The sequence below is a fragment of the Patagioenas fasciata genome, chromosome 3 (genome assembly GCF_037038585.1).
Source record: "Patagioenas fasciata isolate bPatFas1 chromosome 3, bPatFas1.hap1, whole genome shotgun sequence".
NCBI lineage: Eukaryota > Metazoa > Chordata > Aves > Columbiformes > Columbidae > Patagioenas > Patagioenas fasciata.
Window position 1 is genome coordinate 46,149,134 of NC_092522.1, and position 25,072 is coordinate 46,174,205.

General features: G+C 35.8%; 1 protein-coding gene across 14 annotated transcripts in view; it reads right to left on the reverse strand.

Moving 5' to 3' along the window:
* Nucleotides 1–25,072, reverse strand: part of RYR2 (ryanodine receptor 2) — a 395,394-nt gene that overhangs the window by 109,476 nt on the left and 260,846 nt on the right. For all 14 annotated transcript variants that reach the window (XM_071806259.1, XM_071806250.1, XM_071806253.1 and 11 more), the window contains 16 exons: nucleotides 24,255–25,056; nucleotides 23,518–23,718; nucleotides 23,305–23,410; nucleotides 19,315–19,458; nucleotides 16,542–16,815; nucleotides 14,252–14,366; nucleotides 13,559–13,691; nucleotides 12,095–12,198; nucleotides 10,132–10,267; nucleotides 9,295–9,481; nucleotides 8,715–8,820; nucleotides 7,294–7,414; nucleotides 5,848–6,017; nucleotides 4,634–4,854; nucleotides 3,311–3,401; nucleotides 700–840 (listed from right to left, as the gene is read on the reverse strand). In XM_071806259.1, the coding sequence (XP_071662360.1) occupies nucleotides 700–840; nucleotides 3,311–3,401; nucleotides 4,634–4,854; nucleotides 5,848–6,017; nucleotides 7,294–7,414; nucleotides 8,715–8,820; nucleotides 9,295–9,481; nucleotides 10,132–10,267; nucleotides 12,095–12,198; nucleotides 13,559–13,691; nucleotides 14,252–14,366; nucleotides 16,542–16,815; nucleotides 19,315–19,458; nucleotides 23,305–23,410; nucleotides 23,518–23,718; nucleotides 24,255–25,056 (3,052 nt within the window). The remainder of the gene's footprint in view (nucleotides 1–699; nucleotides 841–3,310; nucleotides 3,402–4,633; nucleotides 4,855–5,847; nucleotides 6,018–7,293; nucleotides 7,415–8,714; nucleotides 8,821–9,294; nucleotides 9,482–10,131; nucleotides 10,268–12,094; nucleotides 12,199–13,558; nucleotides 13,692–14,251; nucleotides 14,367–16,541; nucleotides 16,816–19,314; nucleotides 19,459–23,304; nucleotides 23,411–23,517; nucleotides 23,719–24,254; nucleotides 25,057–25,072) is intronic.

Below are 25,072 nucleotides of genomic sequence, written 5' to 3' on the forward strand. Positions count from 1 at the left end.
TACTCAGCGTGAAACTTAACTTTTGTTCTGAAAATAAAGGTAATGGGCTGCCCAAACCATGTTATACACTATAGATAAAGCTAGTATCAAGTCTTGCTCTTGCTGAAGTAAATGGGAAAAGTATTGACTTCACTGGAAGCAACACCAGGCATTTTTCAGATGTCTGGGAACAGAACATATCACAGCAATAAGCATAACATTTATAAATACCTAGCTTTGAAATGAAACTCATGAAACTTTAAGCAGGTTGATTAGAAAAACCTCACAGAATGAACAATAAACATGTAGCAACGTGTATTATTACACTCTTGTCTAACATAGGATTGACTAAAGGGTGATGAAACTACAACTACTAAGCAAAGGACTATGCTCTTGATTTAAGGAAGGATAGTGTGTGAAGTACAAAAATGCAGCTTTCAGTCACCTGCAGATGCTTCAGTTTGCTCTAGGGCACTGATGTGTAGATGACCTGTACAGATACACCTCAAGATTACTTCTTTAGACACATTTTTTTTCTAATGAGGAGACAAAACAGTATACCTACATTAAAGCAAAAGCTAGAAGAGGAAGATTTAAATGCACTAAAGCCTATATCTTTTCCTTTTAAATGTGTAACACAGTGTTGATAAACGCTGGGTAAAAGTGACAGAATAAAGAAAAGGCTTTTACAGTAGTAGATGGATATTAAAAAGGAATTACCTTTTGAGACAAAGCATCAAAAATACCCCAGAACAACTTTCTGGATAAATGAAGTTCTTCTTCTGAGGCAGCACCAAAGTTACCCCATCCACCTGGCAAACAATAATACTTCCAGCATCTTTCATAATGATTTGTCAGCAACTAAAACAGAACATATTTTGAAAGCAAATAAAATATAGCTGTTGATGTTCTTTCATTTGGCATTCGACCATTACACAGACACTGCCAGAGAAATTTCTAGCTTTTATCAAGAAGCCATGTTGTGTATCTCTTTAAACCATTGGTGGATACGCACACAGGAGGAGCAGTTCTTCCTTTTAACATTAGTGGCATATGCAAAAGCATCTGACAGAGGATAATTTTCCACAATACCACAAGAACTTTGACAGTTCAGCTGAAGACAAGAATTTGCCTCCATCCATGTGGTGCTATTCCAAACACTGCTGCTTGGTAGGTAAGACAGTAGAACCATGATATCACCTAGTTCCCAATTACTATTTACATGTCTGAGGCCTATTAAACAATAACTCCCAGCATGACTCATCTCTTCTGTAAGCTGTAAAACCTGCTATCAGTCTACTCTCCTGCCCTCTATTACAATAAGCAGAGAAACTTTATCCTCTCTCCCTGTCTTTTATTAAATTCATATTTTGGGGATACTTCTCAAGTGGTTACAAGATTCCAGATTATCAGGGACTCGAATGGTGCAAGGACCTGCTACTGGCTATCTGCCAAACTGAAACATCACTAATTCTGCATTCAATGTGTCCTCTACCTCCCTGAGTCACAGACAAGAAGAGGAAAAATTAGTTGTACATCTGTCAGTAAACACAATCCTAAACAACAAATTTCTGGCAATAGCAAAGTATGAAAACCTAGCCCAACCCAAGGACAGATTTTACTAAGGCACGGAATGATCTTTCTAAAAAATTTAGCTGGAATTTTAATTCACAGTTTTAACAGTTCCCCAGACAAAAAGAGAGTTGTTTCAACATCACTTGTGAGGCATATTGGCAAAATATTACAAGTCACAGTCAGTAAAGAGCTGACAGGAGTCCCTTTTTATTAGTCAGAACAAATGCCAAGATAGAAAAATGCAGATATGTAGAAGTGAGGATTTTGATAACCAAAAATATAAGCTCAATACTTTGCAGTTCTGTTATAACTTTTTACAGATCAGAAAAAGAAAAAAAAAAATCCATATTATGCATTTGCATGTCTACAGATTTAAATAATCTATTATTATCTACTTACTATTTAAATTGACAGATGATTACAGAAAAAAGGCAGAGAACTTACATGCATATATAATGCAAAAAGACAGAAGTTTCATCACTCATGTAGAACCACAGTGGTCTAAGAAACATGGACTCTACAAGTCAAAGATGCATTTGTTTTTTTCCAAAATAAATTCTATGACATTCTATTACAATTCTAACACTGTGGTTCTCTTCATATCTATGTTCTCCTGAAGCCAAAAGGATCTAATTATTATTTCCTTCCTGTTCAGGTCAGCAATATGGGCAAGTCACTGCCAGTCATGACCCTCAGGATCAAAAAACCTGCTGTCCTAGATGAACAGATCGCAGGGAGCTGGGGTTGTCCTTTCCCCCAAAGAAAACCTGAAGAATCACAGCCACTCAGCGAGTTTCTAGTTACTAGTTGTCCTTTCAGGATAGTATACTAAATTATCAACTGCTTTTCTCACACATAGCGATTAAAGGATGGCTGCTGTGGCATTTCTAGTTTGACTGAACACTTCTTGGGGGACAAAGCCAAATTATGAAGTCCTTGGCAGGGGAAAACCACAAAGCAGGTCCTGGCTTTGAGAATAAAGATTTGAATTCCTCATATGAGTTTGGGGACCATAATCTGGCTAGTAGAAGCCTGCATAATTCTGAGGAATATTTTGGCAAAAAAATCAGATGTAAAATGCAATTAATCCTAATACATGGCTTTTAAAGCATAAACAAATACTAAGGAAGAAAAGACTAAATGTCTCATTCAAAGTTACGTTGGGAAAGCATTACAAAAGACTGCTGAAAAACAGAAGTAAGTGAGGTAGGAAAATCGTACGTTTCTTAGAAATGCTGAAAAAATCTGAGGAATCTTTACGGAATGTGTCACCTCAGAAAGGAAAAAACACGTTTGCCTGTGCACTAGGAAGATGTCAAGAAACCTTTGGGGACTCAAAACACAATGGAAGGTTATTAAAAAACATATATTGCTTAGATTTCCAAGCACAAACCACAGAAAAAGAGTCCATTTTCCAAGAGAAGGCAAAACCAACACAGAGTATAGGGTATATAAAGACTATCAGTTGTTATCTTTCTTTGTGCACTGCATTCTGCTCTTCACTCCCAAAGATTTTTCTGTTCAGTTTCCATACAGGCTTAAATAAAAATGAAGATAATTAAAGGAGAAGCAAACACTAGACTAAACTAAGACTGAATTCCTGTCGAAGTAGCAATTTAGCTTTAACAACTATGGTCTTAGATTATTGTAGGGTAGAGACAAGGTAAGAAAGAAGACAGAGAATATTCTCCATACAATCATGTGCTGTTGCACTTTGTTACAAGGAACACTGTTGAATATTACAATATACTTTTACCTTGAGAGGCATCTTTGCATGTTCATTTAATAGAGGAACATCAAATACTAATCTTCTCAGCAAATGCTGCATCATGGAAGGTCGCAACTGCCTAAAAGGAGACAAACCATTTCAAAAGGGTGTACCAGCATAGTTTCATGTAAACAATTAAGAACTATATTAAAGTAACCTGTCAGTTCTATGCCATTAACAATCTTCAGATTCATAAAGTAATAGGATTTTGCTAGTGGCACTAAGAAAAAATGTGTCCAAAAGAAAACAAACAAGTGCATACCAAAGAAAAACCTTCTGAACAAGCTGTAAATCAAATGCTTTAAAGAAGCAGAGTAAATAGCTGATCTATAGGCAGAGAAAACCACGAAAAAACCCTGAATTTTGATATTATAGATGATGATCACAATGCCCACAAGAAAAGGCCATAATGTTAATTTCTTGTAATGTATCTCAATGGCTTTTAAAAATATCCTAGAAACCAATAAAGACATAAGAGCACTAACTCTTTAGATGTACTAAACAAGAAATTCAGCAGTGGGCACCAACTGGAATGACAGGTATAGCATGTATGTTAGAATGACATGAACATTAAACCTTTCCATATAAATAGCAAACACTGTTCCATTTTATTGGTTCTTATCAAGGTAATATATACATACACAAAATTATCAATGTGATATATTTTATAAAGAAATGCTATACAGTAAATTTTTACAGCACTGTAATACAAAAGCTTGTCATTTCTGGACACATTTCCACATTAACTAAAAGAAATGTGAAATATTTAAAAAAACCCTCTGCTGATTTGAAAGCCTAAATGTTGCTAATTTTAATTGGAAATTAATTCATAAGTACCTAGTCAGTTTCTGATAATTGAGCCAGCAGGCTTATAAAAAAATTGGATAACAATCAACTGGTTTTGAGACCGCACACCCAGACAAAATTTGTCCCATAGGTGTGAATAATGAGGTATAACAATACTAGTCATTGATTAGGATTTCAAATGTAACACAACATCAATAAACCTCTCCATAGAGTATGCACAGCTACACATTTCCAGAGCTTTGTCTTTTGCAGTATGTCGTTTAGTTAATCAGCAAGATCTTAATTTTAAAAGAAAATCAGTAATAGCAAAATAATTGAGGAATGCATATGAGTGATTAATAAAGTTGCAAGCTGAATATAATATATTTGAAAATATCACAACCATCTGCCAGAAGAAAAATCTTAATTACACTACTGGTGGCATAGTTCTGCATTTCTGCATTATAAATATCATTGGTTACTTTATCCATTAGCATTCCTGTATAGCCAGGTGTGTTTTCTTACCCACAGATAGACAGCAAACACTCCTCAATAGAATCTCGCTGAGCTTTGGTAAGAGAGCATCCCTTTGAGAGTCTGTACACAGTATGTAACAAGGAATCGATGAGGGAAGCGTGGTGCTCTGTGCCAGCGAAAAGAGGAGCACATCGGGTCAACAGAGGCAAGACTGCTGTGCAAAGGTATCGATTCAGAGCCAAAGCCATATCCGTAGCACTTAAAGCGGCCTATAAATTAAATGGGACAGAAATTAGATTTGTATCATCAATGTTGTTACAATGAAAAGACCTTGTTTGTTTTTCTTTTGTAGTAGTTATAAAGACGGACATTTCCAAAACACAAAAATTGGGATTTTATACCTACTGAAAGCTGGATGCCTAACTTCTTTTCCTGCTTCTAAAGTCTCTCAGATGGCTTTTGTTTTGTTCTATTTTTAATGAGTGAAAAGATAAACACTAAAGGTAGTCATTCAAAACCAAAACAATTTTACAGACTATGTTGAAGAATGTCATAGTTGCCTAACAGTACACTCCCAAATCAGGTAATACCAGCTACGGATGCATTTACAAATCTCAGTATGTTTCTGTGTTATGATCAAGGAAACACTCCTCACCTGCTCTTTCTTAAATAACAACATAATTATTTTCAGAAAAATGTTGACATAAAAGGTCAAATATGGAAATAAAATTTCATGTCTTAGCCCTCAAATAAGTTCTCTATATCTGATCTTTCTGGACCGAGCCAGCTAAGAAATATCAGGTGGAAATAAGACTCACAGAAAATAGATAGGAATTTTGAGGAGCAGCTACAACAAAAATTATTGATTTCTTAGATAACAATGCAGATGTCCCTAACAAATGCGTGGAGATGAACAGTTTCAGTACACCTCTGGAATCACGCTCTCAGTTACATGCTTCATTGGCAGATTATTTGATTTTGATTCCAACAGCTCAGAAAGTCTTCTGGGAAAAGGCATTGTGTCTCTTATTGGTACGGGTATCAATGCAGGCTCTTTATAAAGTGAGTGTCATTCTGGAAAATGTTCTTCATGGTTCTACAAGTATTGTCGAAGCTCAGCAGCAACAGGCAGCTCATCCAGCAATTGAGAAATACAGAAGACAATGTGAAGAAATAAAAAATGTGTTTCTATGATGGATGAAAAATGCTGCAGTGTTCAGTAAGATAATGGAACCAAAATAACAACAGACATAAATCCTTACCGTATCTAAAGAAGCAGCAGCACGAAGATCTGGCAGAAAGCCAACTTCAAGAAGGTGTAGAAGAAAATCCTGGTCCTCAATTCCATAGACCCTGTCAAGGAACAAAACCATGGCTGCCTTGTGATCTGGGCAAAACCCCGCAGACATGTCAGGTTCCACCACAGTACCATCTAAAAGGAAGAAATAAGAGTTCAATGACAAGGATCGTCCTTCACCAGCAAACTAGGCAGTCATGCTACTACTTGTCAGAGATTTTGAGTCTCTGTTAATACCTAGGGCATCTTCCCCATGATTTTGTTACACAAGGGCAACATATCTGCAGTTAACTGAAAAAGTATGCATAAGGCAAATTCTACCCAGCTAGACCTCAAAGTCCATACATGCTTTTCCATTCATGTTTTGTGTATTAAGGGGTCCTTAACAGTTGATATTTCAATATGATAAGTACCCAAAACATACTAATTCATCTACAGAACTACCTAGTTCTTAGAAGAAGCAAACAGAAAGTAAGTATACAACAATTCTACATCAAACACTCTGGGAATGCAGCACTGGTGAGCATATATGTAGTGTATGACAGTTAATTAGGATTGTGCTAGAAGTCCTCTGTATCTGAAAACTTTTGACATATCTGAACTAATTGAAATATTTTTAAATTTTGATACTTTCATTTTCAAAACCGAATAAACAATCCTGTATCTATGAGCTGTCCTCTATGCTACTGAGATATCACCTATAGGTCTATAACCATTTGGATATAAAGAAATAATGGTGTAATAGAATGTTTGAGCTTTTTATCTCTCCTACTATAACATATTGAGCATTCTTGTGCTGTAAGTCCCTAGATAATCGATGTTGCAATTATAATGTTGTCTCTCCAGATACCTAAAAGGGAAAGGAATTACATCTGCTCTTTTATATTGATGCTCACATAGCTCCCATTATTGCAATCAATTCTATGTAGGCAGAAAACAAAGAAATGCATTTGCATACATGTATGTCACAACTATAACTTCACCATAGTTGCTGAAGAACAACTCTGGTGTCTTAGTAAAATCTGCTAGAAACAATTGATAGGGTTAGAACAGCAAAAGCTAAGAATTATGATATCAAGAAAAAAGACTGAAATTTAAAAAAAAAAAAATAGAAAAATAGAAAGTAGGCATTTTCAAATTTAAAAGTTGTAATAGATTTTCATAACTCAATTTAAATGAATGGGATATCCATCAGTGATTTAAGTGTAGACAGAATTAGTGCCTATAGCATGCAGAAAAAAATTTGAAACATGTTTGAAATGCACACGATTTCTCTTCTAATTCACATAATAAATAGTTTAATTTCTACAACATTTTTCTATACTGAAAGAAGCATGAGTATCAATATGTCATTGAATTACAAACATAACAATAGGATGGGAGAAAAAAAAAAGTGGAATAAACATCTCACCTTTAGCTATAGTTGGCATGTGGAAAGGAATACTAATTACTCCCACCAAATCTTCCAGCGGAATCAAAGACCGAAGAATTGATCTGATTCTAATGGCTTCCCCTTTACCAGCATGGATTAGCTAAGGAAAAGATGAATAAAAAAATTAACAAGGTCATCTTTTTATGTTCTATATGTGTCCATGTTCTAGAAATTTCTTGAACCACAGATACACAAGAATGACTGCTCTGAAATTAGCACTAGAATTAATAATGTAATTTCATGAAATCTGTATGTATGTGCTATATTTTGGATGCAAATGCCAAAAGTCCACAAATCTAGATGCTTAGTTATTAAATAAGACCTAGGCTCATTTTTTGAATGGAATGCCAGGTAGAATAGGTGAATAAAGCATTACAATGTAGCACATGGCAGGGGGAGGGGGGGAGGTGGAGCAAAAGCAGATTTTCAGATTAAAAAAGCCAGTTTTTCTGTCCTTGCCAAATAACAACACTTTCAGGTTGCTTTGGTTTTGTTTTAAAAAAAGGCAGCAAGACAGGGAGAACAGGGAGAAAACAAGTTTGGTTTGGTTTGGTTATTCGTTTTTAATTCAAACAAAACTGATATCATACACTGACCTTCTTATACAGATATCTCTCACCTTTCTCAAGTTATCAATCTCTGCACAAATCCGATACTGATTCATACTACTCTATATGAATCAGGGCACATTTTAGGGTAAATTGATGAACTATGCATAACTGAGTAGACAAAAAAAGTATTTTGAATCATAAGCAACAAATATTTTCAAAAAGTTTCAGGCTCTTAGGAACAAAGTGGTAAGGGTTTGGTTTTTATAGCGTGTCTAATTCTTTGTATCTGATGCCTGAAATAGTCCCATCTTACCTTTGAGAAGCTGTATCAGTGTGAATAAAAATTATGAGACATCAATGTTTATGTCCAGGGACAATGCTTATTCCTACAAAGAACGCCCTATAATATTTACTCTTTTATATGCAATTTAAACAGTCTGTTTAAATAAGTATACAAAGAGAGTTAACTCCATGGTTTAAAACAAAAAATAAAATAAAAAAAATCACTTTACACCATTAAAATAAATGGGAAAATTTGAGGAGTTCGATTGTCACAATGGACAATCAAACAATATTCATGACAATATTGTTGAAGACGAACCACAGGGAACAGTAATTAAAAAAGCAAAGCAATAATTCATTTAAAAAGAACAGCTTCTGAATAGCTTATAGAAATTTGTTGCAAATCAGCAGATGAACACACTACATACGTAAGATACTAAGTAGCCATACCGCTGCTTTAATACTTGAAAAAGTGTTCATGTGAAAAAGCCAAACACGCAAATCCTCTAACAATCAGTAAAACCACTATGCCTTTACTTTCCAGTGCATGAAGACATAAAAACTTACATGCATTTCAGGGGCACAGCGTCCTAAGAGATCAATCAAGGCAGCATAAAAGGTCATGATTGCATTTCCCATGTGAATAGTGTCATCTTCTTGTTCTTCCATTTCACTGTAATTAGTTAAATGTTAAAACAATTAAAAGATGAAAAAAATACAAGTTTTTACAGCAGTAACAAGTAGACAGAATCTGCTCACTGGTGTAACAGCTTACACATAGTGCCTTCCTGTTAGCTGGTGGACTTTTAGCAGACTAACACAGAATGGAATCTGTCCCTAAAGATTGTAGTGACATCTGCATTGTTGCCATTTAACTGTCTCATTTTGCATCAGGTGATTGCTTCTTAAATGACTGACAAAGAACAAACAGAATTCTAAAGAGGATTTAATATTTAGGGAAAGATACTGAAAATAACAGGGCAGAGGAAGCACTATTTAGCAGAAGACAAATCTCTACCCTTCATAGAATCCAAGGAAGAATCCAGCTGATAATTCACATGTTAAAACAAACAAATCATTTCATGACTAAGGTTATAAAACAAATGAACAAAAACGATGGCAATGTAAGCAGTTCCACTGCACCTACAGGGTTTTACTAGATCCATTACTTGGAGAACGTCCATCTCTTGTTGGATCTTCAGATATTTGTATTGCTTCCTCCATGGCAGCAAGTAACCCATTGCCTCCTTCTCCTCTTAGAGCAGGACCAAAACATTCAGGTCGACGGATAAGCAGTCTGACTACAACATTAGCATTCTCCTCTACACTTTCTCCTATTACATAAAACAAGTGTCAGGATTTAAGATAATATCAAAAACAATTGTGAAACATAATCAGAAAAAGGTACAGAAAAGTGCAGAATGTATACATCAGTAGAAACTTTTAACTACAGAAGTTTAAGTATCACTACAAAGTTATATAAACACACAAACATACTCCTCTATTACTGTAATAAAAGCTATTAAATTAAACATGATTTAATTCAAAATTAAATAGAACCAAAGAAGTAACTATGTAATAAAGGATTACTACTGATTTGTAGTAAAAACTCACAGTCAAGAGAGGTAACACTAAAATTGGACTATCTATTAATAAATCTTAATCTGAAAATGGGGGGTTTGGCTCTATGTCTAGAAAGAGTTTTATCATAAAAAGATTTAGTACTCTCTGTTCTACTTCCAAAGGAGATGTGGGCATTTTGAAGACTAAAGATGGATCTAAAACATTGGGCCTGGGCTTGCAGAGCCCTGTATGACCTATGAAATGGGCATCTAAGTTACTGTGTGTCTTGCGTGACTCTATTCTTTCTGCAAATTGTCCTTAAGATTTACAGTAAGTTATCAAGATGGTTTGTATTCTATTTTAAATGACAAAATTATTTCAATATTGAGGAAATTATAAAATGTATAGGCTTCTATGCTACCATTGCAAAAAACTGCAAAGCGAAGAAAATCCAAATATCGCTCTCCTTCAACTGGATTCCATCCAATGTCTGGGTAGCCTTTACAAATCAACAAAGGACAACTCTGCAATCCACATCCAGCCAAGTAGCGAACAACCTAAATGCAAGGTAAGATGAAAAAGATATCAATTGTGAAAAAGAAGTGCAGTTTCAAAGGGAAGCACCCTCATACGTTCTCTCAGATATGGTGTCCAGATTCTATTATTCTATTATTCTCAACAAAACCATATAATATGTCTTTCCATTATTTAAGCTGCTTTTCTTATCCACTGCTGACATTGTAATCATGATGCTATTCCTTCTTGCAGCAGCAATTTGCATATTATACACAATAATAAAAAACTGCTGAGAGCATGAGACAATTTAGTCTAATTAATCCAAATTCTTTCAATCTTTTTTGAAAGAGGTTTAAATGTTAAGAAAACATACAGATGGATATAGATACTTCTATGAAAATTTGTCATAATATTGTAACAAGTTGTCACAAGGCTTCTACTAACCCCTATTTTATTACGTCATGTCTGCATGTCACCATCAAGACAGAATAGCAATGAAAGACTTCAGCAACAAAGTTTTGTTGGATATGGACTCCACTATTCCCAAAGGAAGAACCGCTCTTGGGACAATTCCTTTTAAGTTACACCTGTGTTTGTAATAACCATGAACTCAAATCAACTATCCAGGCCAAAACAAACAAACAAACAAATGAACAAACAATAACAAAAAAACCACCAACCAATCAGGTCCTGATAGTCTTCCTCTGGAAGATACCTAAAACTGCCATAATTAATAAAAGCTTAGATTTTGACTACTCCACAGAATCACAGAATGTTAGGGATTGGAAGGGAACTCGAGAGATCATCTAGTCCAATCCCCCTGCCGGAGCAGGAACACCTGCATGAGGTTACACAGGAATGTGTCCAGGCGGGTCTTGAATGTCTCCAGAGACTCCACAACCTCCCTGGGCAGCCTGTTCCAGTGCTCTGTTACCCTCACTGTGAAGAAGTTTCTTCTCAAATTTAAATGGAACCTCCTGTGTTCCAGTTTATAACCATTGTCCCTTGTCTTATCATTAGTTGTCACAGAGAAGAGCCTGGCACCATTCTCGTGACACTCACCCTTTATATATTTGTAAACATTAATGAGGTCACCCCTCAGTCTCCTCCAAGCTAAATAGACCCAGCTCCCTCTGCCTTTCCTCATAAGGGAGATGCTCCACTCTCTTAATCATCTTTGTTGCCCTGTACTGAACTCTCTCCAGCAGTTCCCTGTCCTTCTTGAACTCAGAGGCCCAGAACTGGACACAATATTCCAGATGGGGTCTCACTCAGGGCAGAGTAGAGGGGAAGGAGGACCTCTCTCAATCTACTAACCACCCCACTTCTAATACACCCCAGGATGCCGTTGGCCTTCCTGGCCACAAGGGCACAGTGCTGGCTCATGGTCATCCTGCTGTCCACCAGGACCCCCAGGTCCCTTTCCCCTACGCTGCTCTCTAATAGGTCATTCTTCAACTTATACTGGAACCTGGGGTTGTTCCTGCCCAGATGTAAGACTCTACACTTGCCCTTGTTACATTTCATTAAATTTTTCCCCACCCAACTCTCCAGCCTGTCCAGGTCTTGCTGGATGGTAGCACAGCCTTCTGGCGTGTCAGCCACTCCTCCCAGCTTGGTGTCATCAGCAAACTTGCTGACAGTACACTCTATTCCCTCATCCAAATCATTGATGAATATATTGAATAATACCGGTCCCAGTATTGACTCTTGAGGCACTCCACTAGATACAGGCCTCCAACTGGACTCAGCCCCGTTGACCACAACTCTCTGGCTTCTTTCCTTCAGCCAGATCCCAGGAACTCCAGGAAACAGGAATCCTCCCCTGTCTGCAGGGGAAAAAAATGCTTGATAAAGAAGCTACCCACCTTCTCCAAATCAGGCTCCCTTAAAGCCAGCGCAAGTTCGTTGTTATCCATCACAGAGGCTGCTGCAACATCTAAAGGAGTTGATCCTCGCATAGAAGGAGAAGCTGTAAAAATAACATTTATTTTCAACACAGACTTCATAAAACCCAACAAATTAATAGGTAACACATTATCAAAAATTCTTAATAAAATATATTTTATCACTAGTTAGCACGTTATTATAAGCATATCATTTATACCACTCAGTTTTTAATATATCATCATGCACTCGTATGAAATTTGATGTTGATGTAAAATCAAAATACAATGTAGATGTTCGAGCTAGAAACAACTTTTCTTACACATTTCTATTCTCATCACATACTTTGTTTTAAGAACTCATTCTTTTAATTTTCCCAACACAACTGCATTTTGAGGAAAAGGTAGTGGGGATTTTATATTGAAAACCCTGACATTTCGTCAAATACATTGAAATAATAAATATCTTGAAGCTTTAAACTATGAGATTATATGTTACATTCTTTCTAATTTTCCCAGCACAACTTCATTTTGAGGAAAAGGTAGTGGGGATTTTATATTGAAAACCCTGACATTTTGTCAAATACATTGAAATAATAAATATATTGAAGCTCTAAACTATGAGATTATATGTTACCTATTTCTTTTTAAAATGGCAGTTATTACAGCATTAGAAAAGCTAAGGTTTTCATATCAATGCTCCAAACACATCCGATTTGGGCATTTTCTCTCCAAAAAGATTTTTAGTTTATGCTTCTGTATTTTACCTATACATTAATAAGGATTTTGTGATAATTTTAAAAAAAATACTATGATAATTCTAGATAATTATATAGTCTTGATTACAACTACTAAATTAAATAAACAAAAAAATATATCCCTATACCACTTCAGCCTAGAAAAGAAAGGCTAACTATTTTAAGAAAATTTCAAGTTTTATTTCTGGGAATCCACACATACATACCCAAGCAAATGAGATCTGTATTTCTCCCACTGCCAAAGCTACAGACTGAACAGTCTATAGAAGAAAGCACAGGGGAGCAAGCTTGAGCAGTAAGAACTAAGCCCTAATGAAATGCTGCCAACACTTATCTATGACTCTCTTCATCAAAGTCAGAATTTTCTTTTGTTCCGCAAAACCTGCAACTACCTACACCTATACTGTCTGAGTGTCCAAGCACATACAAAAAAGCATGTACTAAACAACCTAAACTTAATGCTACTGTCAGAGATTTGTTTGGAGTTAGCAAGACAGTTGATGATATTTTTGCACTGGATAAAGGAGAAACTTCAACACAAACAGCGGGCAAAAGAGAGGGATGCAGAAAAACACAGGTGGTTATATATATATGCATATATGTATACATACACATATATCGATCAGTAGAAAGTTTCAAGATTTTTGTTTTGGTTTAAAATCTCAAAAGCCACATGCTTATTACTTACCAAGGCCAACACTGCTGTTTTCCAATAAGTAGCTGAGATGATCAAACATAGCTTTTTGATTCTGCCTGCTGATGCGGCAAAAATAACATAGAAATCGACAGCAGTTTGCCACCATCTTTGGGAAAGTGATTTCCTAAGAAGCAAATAAAACCAGACTGAAGCTTAAATTCTAAGACTCTTGTAAAAGATCAGTAACAGCCTTTTAGCATACTAATATTTATTTATTGTATTCATTGCATCTCAGTAAGTTAACTGTTTAGGTTTCACCCTGGAATCAACAGGACCTTCTCTACAAGTAAATAGCTCCTTAAGACCCCAAAGATCAGGGTATAAGTTTGAAAAACAAGAGCTGGGTTCACCCATAAATTCAAAAATGTGAATGATCAGATTCACAGACCAATACTGCATCAATTTTTAATTAGTTTCTAAAATGATCTCTCCTTAAAATCACGGTAAGCATATAAAGTGGCATTTGCAGATTTTTCTTTAAAGCATCTGAAATTACAATGTTAATTATTTCTTCTTCCAGAATGGAAGGATAGATTCTTCTAAAAACTTAGTCAACTATTGTGCTACTGGAAATTAGTAAGAGGTTATGGTTTCAGTACCTCCAGTGGCTGTTCAGCACCTTACAGTATAAAGCTTTGAACAGCCATACTCTAAACTCTGTCTTCTAACAGTGAACTGCTTTACCTTGGATTCTCCTCCACCAAGAACATTTACCATCACTTCCATGACAGTTTCATGCATGCCTAAAGCTCTCATGAGATTTGGATGTTGGTAAAATACTTTATTATTCATGATGTCTCTACAGGAAAACAAATAAAAAATTGGATTAAAATGTTATGGACCAATAGTTTATCTACTATATTATTTCCAAAGCTGATTACTGTGTAATTCTTCACCACCTGAGGTGAAAAATTACCTCAGGGAAACTTTTAGGTTGAGTCTCAATCTCTCCTGATAGTTTACTTTCCTGTGCACGTTATCGAAGAATCTGACCTTTGTTTTCCCATATTATTGTTCTTGCCCTAATCACCACTCAATCACACCAGAGCAGATTGTTCTTCTATTTTCATTAGAAATTCCATTCCAGATCTAAAAATATTTTCAGACAAGAGCATGATCAAACCTGCTATATTAGCTAAATTTTCAATTCAACTAATCAATATTTTTTAGAAAGCATTCTTTTCCTTTTTTCCAAAAGCCATTCATACCAGATCTCCTTCCTGCACTAATGCTTCATGCTCTGGAAAAAACCTCGACGGTATCAATCTGCCAACTCATTCTAAACTCTTGTCTACAGCAGCTTTCTTTTACAGAAGTACAGTACAGAAAGTCAAAACATCACCTCAGTGGCTGGCCAGCAATATTATAGTGCTCTGGAAAGTACATCCGCCTTCACTGTTCTGTTTAACTGTGGACTGCATTATGCCGTGTCACACTTAAGAAAAAAAATCTAAACAGCATTTCTGAGGAATTGAGCTTTTAAGTACAAATGAGTGACACTTCCATTTCTTAGCTGTAAGAAAGGAATACTTTCCACTCATAGGAAAACCAAAACCAAAACCAACCACATACTTGGCTAGGCTATAAAAGGTAAAAATGGCACAAGGTAAGACTATGATAGAGGCTAACAAGAAGTGTGACAGCAACAGGCAGTGCAACCACCAGCTTAACAGAAAGTAATCTTTCTTTCTTACAAAAGACTTTCACATATTGCCAAAAACGTTGTTAAAATTAAATCAGATTCATAAAGTCTAAGCTTTTAATTCATATCAGAAAATGCTGAGGAAAAACATGTAAAAGAAAAACAAACAAAAAAAAGCAGAATATTAAATGAAAACCCCTCTGAGATTGTTTTTTTCCCGGGTAAAACAACATTAGGATCTAGTAATCACTCATTTTAGACTTTGTTAGCTTAAGTGAAATGTAACAACCCAAATTTGAAGTACAAAGATGGACTTAGAAACATCAGTTTTTTGTGTCTCTTGACAAGTGACAGACTTTTCCTTTTGCCAAAGCCTTAGCATGAGTACATGGAACATTGCAACTACCAGAGAACACTGATGGGACCTGCTGGCAAGCTAAGAAGTAGGCATTGTTCATAACGACACTACAAAATTATGTATAGACATTATTTGGATATTTGAGGTTTCCAGTAAGCTCAGGAAAAAAAAAAAAAAAAGAAAAAGGTATTTTTGCACAAAAAGGTTTCTCTTCTTGCATTCCTGGCATTCTTTGCATAATGCTATCTTTGATTGTCACTGCTCTTGCTGATTAGGGATTTCTAACAGATCACAGCTGATGTCTAATCTCACCAGACATCCCTCAGCTGGTGACTCTCTGAAAAAAGTGAGAGGAAAAAAAAACAAACTCCTTGCCTGCAGACATTATCATGTTTTCTTTACTGTTGTCTCCAATTCTACTCTTTATTAGGCTATATTTCACTATTATCAATCATATAATTAGGCAAAATAAGAGTGGGTGAACAACTTCATAGTTCATAAAGCACCAACTACATTCAGTGCGATAAAAAGAAGGCATAGGTACAGACATGTGTAGACTCCATTAGCTGACTGCTGGGTGGAATTATATGTGTCAGCAGCTACCAGTCACTGTATTCATATAAAACTGACAATATTCTTGATAGGATTCTTCACAGCCATACTATTTAAAACATGGTAACAAGATATATTTTGGAATATCACAAAACATCACATACACGTTGTCCCTTGTGCTGTTTTCAACTTTTCTCAGAAGAAGTCTTACAGACATCATTTGCTTCTCTCCAAAAACAATGCATATAATGCTGCAAAGGCTCTATATTACAACTGAAGATACTACATGACTGATACCAGTGTCTGTATTTACACCCATATAGAGCATTCACATTCCAACTTCATGTATAACCTTGGCCATAACTATCCAGCAAATAACAACACGTATCTGCAAATAAAGATGTTACACTCCTGTTATTTACCCTAATCCACGAATCATAAGTTTCTCTTCCTCCTTTCCCATTCTGACACTCAGTAAGGAACGGATTTGGCCGAGGGATGCCAGAAGATTGATTGTATCTTCCACAGACACACTATTTATGGTGTAGGTCTTTGGTAGGGCTCGAACGAGGCCACCAATACCATCATATTGGCGATGTAGCAATACAAACATGGCCCTCACTAATTCCGGGTCTTCTATAACTGATTCCTGGGCCCAGCGTACCATTGTGTCTGAAATCAACTGCTGAAGAGTAGCTGTGAAGAAGATATAAAAATCACAAAATTACCACTAGTTGTTCATCTCTCTGCTGGTAGTCCCTCAGAACTCATTAGGCAACATGAATTGAAATGAATTAAACTCTCAAGAAGCACCTTTTTCTGGGTATTTCTTTAGCAGACTATCAAAGGAAAAGAAAATCACACAAGAGAAGCAGAAGCCAAAAGTCTTATATTTAAAATTAAAATACAGAAAATAAATCCGGTAACATAAAAACATAAAAACATACAAGATGCTCACAAATTCACTAGATTTAGTTTCAGTTTTGTTTTGTTTTGGTTTTTTTTAAGATTTTTCCAGGAATTCAGATCTGAGGGTTTTTCTTACATATTATGAAGTAAGACTCAAAAAATACACTGGTAGCACATGTAAACGCTGTATTATTAATTTACATGTCTAAGCTCTGTATCCACTCAAAATTTTGAAATGTACAAACCAGAATAACTTAACTTAGTCCTTTGCCAAAATCAAATGCCTTTCAAAAGAAAGAGAAATGAAGAGACAGCAATCAAATAAATAGTAAATTATAATTCACATATTTTGAAATCAGCCTCTAATGAAGCAAGAAACCCCTATCTGCTATTTTTACTGACCATCTTTATTACTTGGGATATATATATATGTATATATTTATACTTGAGAAAGTCATATGTTAAAATAGGTAAGCTATAAAATGTCAGTTAAGATCTGAGACTACTGTTTAGAACAATTACTCATGAATTAACAGTCAAGACAAAGTATTTAACAACTGAATAATGTTCTTTTTCCCATCTCAGGGAACTTCCATTCAGCTTTGCAAGACTTTGCCAGATCAATTTAGGATCCTCTTGAGATATCCTGAGAGTTACACACTAGAGAATTTCATCTTATTACTAACTACTAAATTTATTTCCATGTCAAGTGGATAACAGTGATAATTTGACAATGGAAATTCGATAATTCCTCCTGAAGTTCAATAAACGGCCTAATAACAATCCTGATGCTGAAGAAAGTGGCTGATGTATCAAACTAAACATCAGAACTAAACATCAAAACTAAACATCAAAACCACTTTCAAATTAGAAACCTATGTGTTGAGATAGACCAAGAAAAAAAAAAATGCGCTTCATGAAAGATACTGAAGAGACAGGGATTTACAGAAAAGGATTTGTGCTAAGATGTGCTAAAACATCTGTGTTTGGGCTCATATTTCAGAAGGACTGAAATAATCATGAGAGGGGACACAACAGTAAATTCAGTAGATTTCCTTCGGGTTTTTTTTGTGAAGAATCACAGAGTAGGCTGCCATCTGGTTCTTGGTTTCATAACTACAGTACTGCACCCCATCTACCCGTGGGTTTGGCTATAATCTTGTTTGCAATGAAGAACCCAAACAGCCTAGCCACCACAATACTGAGTTGTGAGGATGCTTATTTGCTCTGGTTGTACAGAATTAGCTTAATATAATACTGTCTTTCTACTAACACAAAAGGAAGGTAATTGTATTTTGTAGAGCTTTAAGCTTATCACAAATAAAAAAAAAATTTAAAAAAAAGGGAAATCTGCAAAGCTAGAAGGCACACTTTTAGGAGGACAAAAATATTTCTACTTAAGGAACACTGAGCTAACACTGATAACTGACAGCTAAGAAGCCATCTCATTATAAGTACCCTGGGGATATTTGCTCATCCCATAACTTCAGGTACCTAGATTAAGCAATCAAGCAAAACGCCAGTCTCTCTAGGAATTCTGAGTAGTCAATGATAAGAATCAAGTTTTTTACCAAAATCAGAGCACCTAAACTGTGTGCCCAGAAACTCATTCTTGTTAGGAGGGTAGCAGTGTAAAAATCAGGACATTTGAAAGTATCACACATTGTAATAAAGGAAAAAAAAAAATCAGCATTAACTAGTAAAAAAAAAAAAAATAATAAATTCCATAATCAGCAGAACTTGGATGCCACTGGCAATGATTCTTATCAAGATGGAATGGCAGAAAGTGTTAGAAAAATGAAAGAGCAACAAACACAGTCAGCAAATCTTGAATTTTAGGTTGAGTGGGGAGGTTTCTCTTAAGTCCAGCTTTGCAAATTACAGTTTGATTGCACAGTCTTTAATTTGGTAATATTCATGCAAATATTGATTTTAAGCTGCTGCATTTGATTTATGAGCAAGTTCTCATAATCAGGACCTTGCTACAAATATTGAGTCTGCACTAATTCTACAAAAAGCAAGATATCTTCTGGAAAAATTATGACTTGCAAAAGAATCAAGGACAAAAAAGGCCAGGAGAAGAAATTTTCCACTAATGAAACAAATCTGCCTATCATAAAAATTCCATCTGAGCTTGTTTTGAGTCAGAGCTACAAACTTTAGGGTGCACAGATGCTCCACTAAAAATCCACCCAGTTTTGGCGGAAAACATGCAAAGAAATTCCCTCTCCTGCTTCTTTTGCCATTTGGAATGAGGATACAATAAACTGATTAAATTTTTCTTACAGGATGTCTTATCATCATCATCAACTGGCTTCTCAGTTTGCTTCTTCTTCAGATATGTAACTTTTTCCATAAGGTGTAGGAGGCGACCTCTAATGGTTAAATCACTGTTTCCATCCAAGGTTCCATCTTCATCTAGTTCAATTCCTGAAATAGTAGAAGAATAGTAGAAGAATAAAACTAAACAAGTTACAGACACGTTTTGTATCTTGTATGGACAAACATAAACTGAACTATGTTATTCTCCTATTTTAGAACTACAAAAGAGTTTGATAGGTGATATGTTTATCCACCAGTTTGGAACACGTATAGAGAAGGAATATGTGCACAGCAGAAAACTGCAGATAAAGATTATGTAATCTTATTAATTTATTGTATTAATTCTGTTATTATACATAAAATATATAGAAAATATATTTCTGTGGTCACCTCCCTCAGTATTAATGTTTCCATGCTAATGCTGATGTCTGTGTTTTGGACATATGTAGCTAAGAAGTGTACGTATAGTTCCTACCGGCACAGTATGGTTCAACCGATACTAGTAAAGACTAAGAGATTTTTAGGTAAAACATACCATAAAAGTGAAAAAACTGAAGTGACAACAAATCTGTTTTCTAGTGACCAGTCAGAAGAAAGTAGCCATCTTCACAATATACTGGCGGTTTCATGATATTTCTATAACAAGCTATAAAAATGTAAAAAAACGCATGCGAGGCTTTACAGAATCACAGAACAGCTGAGGTTGGAATGAGCCTTTAGAGATCGCCTAGTTCAGCCTCTCTGCTCAAAGCACGTTCAACTAGAGCAGGTTGCTCAGGACCAGTTCCGGTCAGGTTTTGAATATCTCTTAAGATGGAGACTCCACAACCTCTCTGGGCAACCTGTTCTTGAGTTTCATCAACCCTACAATAAAAATGAATAAATAAATAAAAAGTAGAAATTCCTGTATCTCAATTTGTACCCATTATCTCTTGTGTTGTCACTAGGCACCACTGAGGAAAGTGCGGCTCAGCCTTCTTTAATCCCCCTGCCTGACAGGTATATATAGATATAGATATGCATTTATACAATCTCCCCATGAGTTTCCTCTTCAAGTTAGATAACTCCAGCCCTCTTAGTCTTTTCTCATACAGAAGATGCTCCAGTAATCTTTGATGGCCTTTCCTTGGACTCACTCCTGTGTGTTCATGTCTCTCATGTACTGGTGAGCCCAGCTGGTGGCTTTCTTTGCCACAGGGGCCCATTGCTGCTGTCATTTTCTGCAAAGCTATTTTCCAGCTACTTTACACAGTTTGGTCCCTAGCCTGTCCTTGCTGCATGAGGTTATTCCTCTCTAGATGCAGGACTTTGCACTCCTCATTGCTGAACTTCATAGGATTTCTGTCAGCTCCTTTCTCTCATGTTTTGAACTTTATTCATTCATACATAGTAAAGGAATTAAAAATCTTGACACTAAAACAAGCTCAAAATAAAAAGGTCATTCAACTATTTTTTCTGGATTTTTAGTTTCCAGTACAAGTTTTAAAGTTAAGGGTTTTGTGGGGAGTTCTTCATCAGTCTTGAATTTTACAGTATGTTTCTTCATAACATCACATTACTCTTCTCAATTTATTTCGTTTTTAATTTTCTGATTTTTTGCATGAAGCAAAGTTCCATTTTCATTAAAAGTCATTAGGTTATATTTTGTCCTAAGAGAGTAATGGACACTAAAGTAAACAAGGATCAGCAGTAACTTCATATTTTACACTAACTCATACTACAAAATAGTTTGGATGGCAGTCTCTTCAATCAAACTAATAGTAAAGATACTGAAATGGCTTATCAATTAGAACACAGAGATGCTCTGAAATTACTCAAATGAAATGTCTGTTTTCCCAGAGTTATGCTGTTTCCGGAGCTCTAGTTGTACTTTTCTGATTTGCAAACCTTCAATATAATTGTCTCTCAATCATTTCACAAGATGTGAATCCCCAGATGGTGGTTGGCTAATCAACTGAATATAGGATGCTGGGTGTGTAACTGTTCTATGTTTTTTGCAACAATCATATTTTGAATACACAAAGTAATTAATTCAGCTCTACTGTAATGCATCCTCTGATCCACAAAATTAATTTTATACTTGTAGATTATGCAAATTAGTATTTCCCCATAAAGAAAAGAAAAATAATGACAAAACTAGAGCAGGTAATTTGAAGAGTGATGATGATAAAAGACTACAGAAATATCAAAAACGAAAATAAAGTCTCTTCTCCTTTCAAATGTTATTTCTTCATTTTTTATTTCTTTTTTTTATTCCTGTCAACTGACAGTTTACTTTGAATTTTCCTTTTTCTTTTCCTTTTTCAAAATTTAAAATAAAAATATTTCATTTGAAGTGTCCTTCATCAAGTTTGTGGATGGTACAAACTGGGAGGAGCAGAAAACACTCGAGAGCAGGAAGCTCAACAGGCTAGAGGAACACAGGTTGATACAATACTCAAAGTTCAGCAAGGACAATTACAAAGTCGTGCAACTTGGACAGATCAACCCCATGACAATACAGGCTGTTCATGAACCAGTTAAAAAAACATCTTCTGAAAAAGAACTCTGGGCATCCTGTTGGATAGCAAGCTAGACACCAGTCAGCAGTGCACTCTAACAGCAAGGAGAGCTAAAAATATCCTGTATTACCAGAAACACAATCACTAGCTCAAGGCAAGTGATTGGCACTCATGAGATGACATCTGGAATACTATTAATATATTTACTTTTGGGTTACCCAAGGCAAGAAAAACATTGAAAAGCTAGAGAGTATCCAACAATGGCTATCAAGATGATTGGTGGCTGGACCACTTGTCCTGTAAGGAGAGGATGAAGGAACTGGGTTTGTCAGCCTGCAGAACTGAAGCTTTTTGGTGGACCTACTAGCAGTCCGCCAAAACTGACAATATTAATATTTTAAGGTAGTGAATTAATTAAACATATTATTTCCAGTTAAACTGGGATCAATAAGGAATGCAACTCAGGAGAAAAAGTGCAGAGATTCTTCTGTTCAAAGCTCCTTCCTTGATCAGAGTATTAGTTTAAAAAAATATTATTGCACATCCCTGCATTAGCTGCTTCTAGCTATTGGGATGCAATGTGAAAGTTCAGCTGTTTGTTTGCTCATGCTGTCAGCTAAGTGTCTCTTTTACTTATTTTTTTTAAACAGTGTACTGAAGTAAAGAGAAGGAATGAGAATCCTTGAAACAGGAAAACAAGAGTCCTCAATGCAAAATTTAAATAAGCACATGTTCCAAACAAAACTACTCTACAACTGAATTTGCAGTATTCGTGGACTTGAGCTCAACACTTCAAATTCACATTTTGGCACTTTTTTTTAATGGAATTTTTGTGTTTAAATTTTTCCTATACTTGACATTTTAATATGACATAGAATTTGTTTTTTGTTAACTAAAGTGAAGAAATCAAAACCACAGGAATTCAACTGCTCCTTTTGATTATTAGTCTATTTCAATAGATAACAAATTTCCAAATTTCATTTCATATCTGAGAAGAATCAAGCACTAATATTCTATTATATTGTGGTTAACATGGTCATAGTCAATTTCGTACATTAAAGATGATACCAACATATGCAAGGAAGTGCAAGGAAAGGGGATAGGGCAGAGGAACTCCTTAAATAATAAAGTGAGCTACAGCATTATCCAATACATAAAGCCCAAAGAAATTCCCATAAAGTCGTATGTGTAAAAAAAAAAAACAAAAAAACAAACTCTTCCCTCATGAAGCAAAATATGATGCACTACTTTCCAGTTTGATCAGATATGAGGATAAAAAACATTTCCTTGGGCTTGAAGACAAGCTGAATATCTTTATTGGATATTATGTATAACTGATATAGCGCTATCTATAGACTACTTGGTTGGTGTTTCTTATGTAAAATTATTTACAAAAATTGCTTCTAAAGCTAATATAATTTAAAAAGTAAAATTAGTCAGTACTAAGACTTACCACAGTGTGCCATTAGGTCTTCATGGAAATCCAAGAGTTGATCCCGAATTTCTTCAGGACAAGGACAATCATTCTTATCATCTTTAAAGTTCAGCAGCATGTTAATCTAAAACAATACAAAGGAAAGGCAAATGATACTGACCTCCAAAAGGAAAAACTTTGAAATCAAACAGAACTCTGCCACAAATAAAGTACAACAATTGTAAGCTGTACCTGCTCCTGAGGTGGGGATCGAAATTCTTTTGTTTTTCTAGCTGTCAGGGCAGCAGACATGTTCAAGGCCTGCATCACTTCATTGTACCGGAAGCGCTGATTTTCTTGAAGCTTGGCCACAAAATCATCTGAAAATGCTACAATCGCTTCTATTCGGTGTCGTACTTGGCAATCACACAAGTACTGGAGTAGATGACACATCTGAGAAAACAGTACCATAAGAGAAAGAAGAGTCAGCAAGCTAAGAAATATCTGTGTATTCGGCAAATAAGGATGGATTCCTTACAGCAGCAGTTCCTATCAAATGAAGTAACTGATATTTTTAATGCTGTCGTTCACTATATGGGAAGTAATCCTACACCAGGAATACCTGGCATCTGCAAGAGTTTTATGTGTCTCAGACACATAAAATGTAGGAGTTTTATTAAAGTTAAAAGAGAATGGATCTACTTCTTGCTTTTAGGGAATTTCTTTTCTGTCTGAATCCATAAAGATGAAGAATTCCCTGTTAATGTCATTGAGAAAGTAATTCTATTTAATGAAACAACAGTTGTTTGATCTATGGTGAACAAGTTTACGTCATCAGGAAGATAATAAATCTTGCTGTTTCCTCTAAGGAAATTACTTTTTTATTTAGCTAACACCAAAATGCTGTATTCCTTGAAACAAAAATTACGAAGTGAAGAAAAAGATCTGTGGAGAAATAGGAACAACCACTATCATAGCCATATTGTTACCTGTAATTTAACAGGTTCTGGAAGTTTCATCTGAAGGAGTCCTTCCTTTGGCACTTGTTCCCTTCTGGTTTCCTCCTCTCCTTCTTCTGACTTGAGCTCGTCTGAACTCAGCTCCTTCTCTGAGAAATCAACTTCATCCTCCTGGCTCATTGCCTCCTTGAAAACCCGGGGCTCAATCAACTGCAAAATGTGTTTCAGATCCCCATTGTGGAAGATTCCCATAATTAGCAGCGTATAAAAGAGCTTGATGAGAGGGACAAACAGAAATTCTGTAGAACCTCCAACTGGGTCTCTGACATGGAGGCTGCCCTCCTGAACTGCTTCAGTCAGCATCTCTATAGTTTTGGCCTTTAAGATTTCCAGAGGGAATTCAGGACTGAACTGAAAGCATTCACTGCTAATGCTAACAAAACTCGGAGAGGAGAACTGCATTCTTGGCCTTAATGAAGTGCTAAGTCCTATACCAGGGAGGCCATGTTTTTTGTTTTCATCAGGAAACAAAGTAATACTCTTGGTCTCATCTGTCATTGGAACTATAAATTCATTATTCATCATTAACCTGGCAGTTGCATAGGTATTGAGATGGATGTCAATGAGTAAGTCATAATATCCTGCACGTAATAATCCTGGCATATATTTGTTCTCAATAGCATACAGGAGCTGAGATTCATCCACATGGCTACACATAGCATGGGCCACTCGGTTGTTGCCTAAAGCACAAACAGCTGAATACAGTCGGAGGGTATGGTAGTGAAATTTCAGCAATTCTTCCTGTTCTGTCAGCTCTAAAATATCAATTGTTCTGCAGAGAAAAAAAC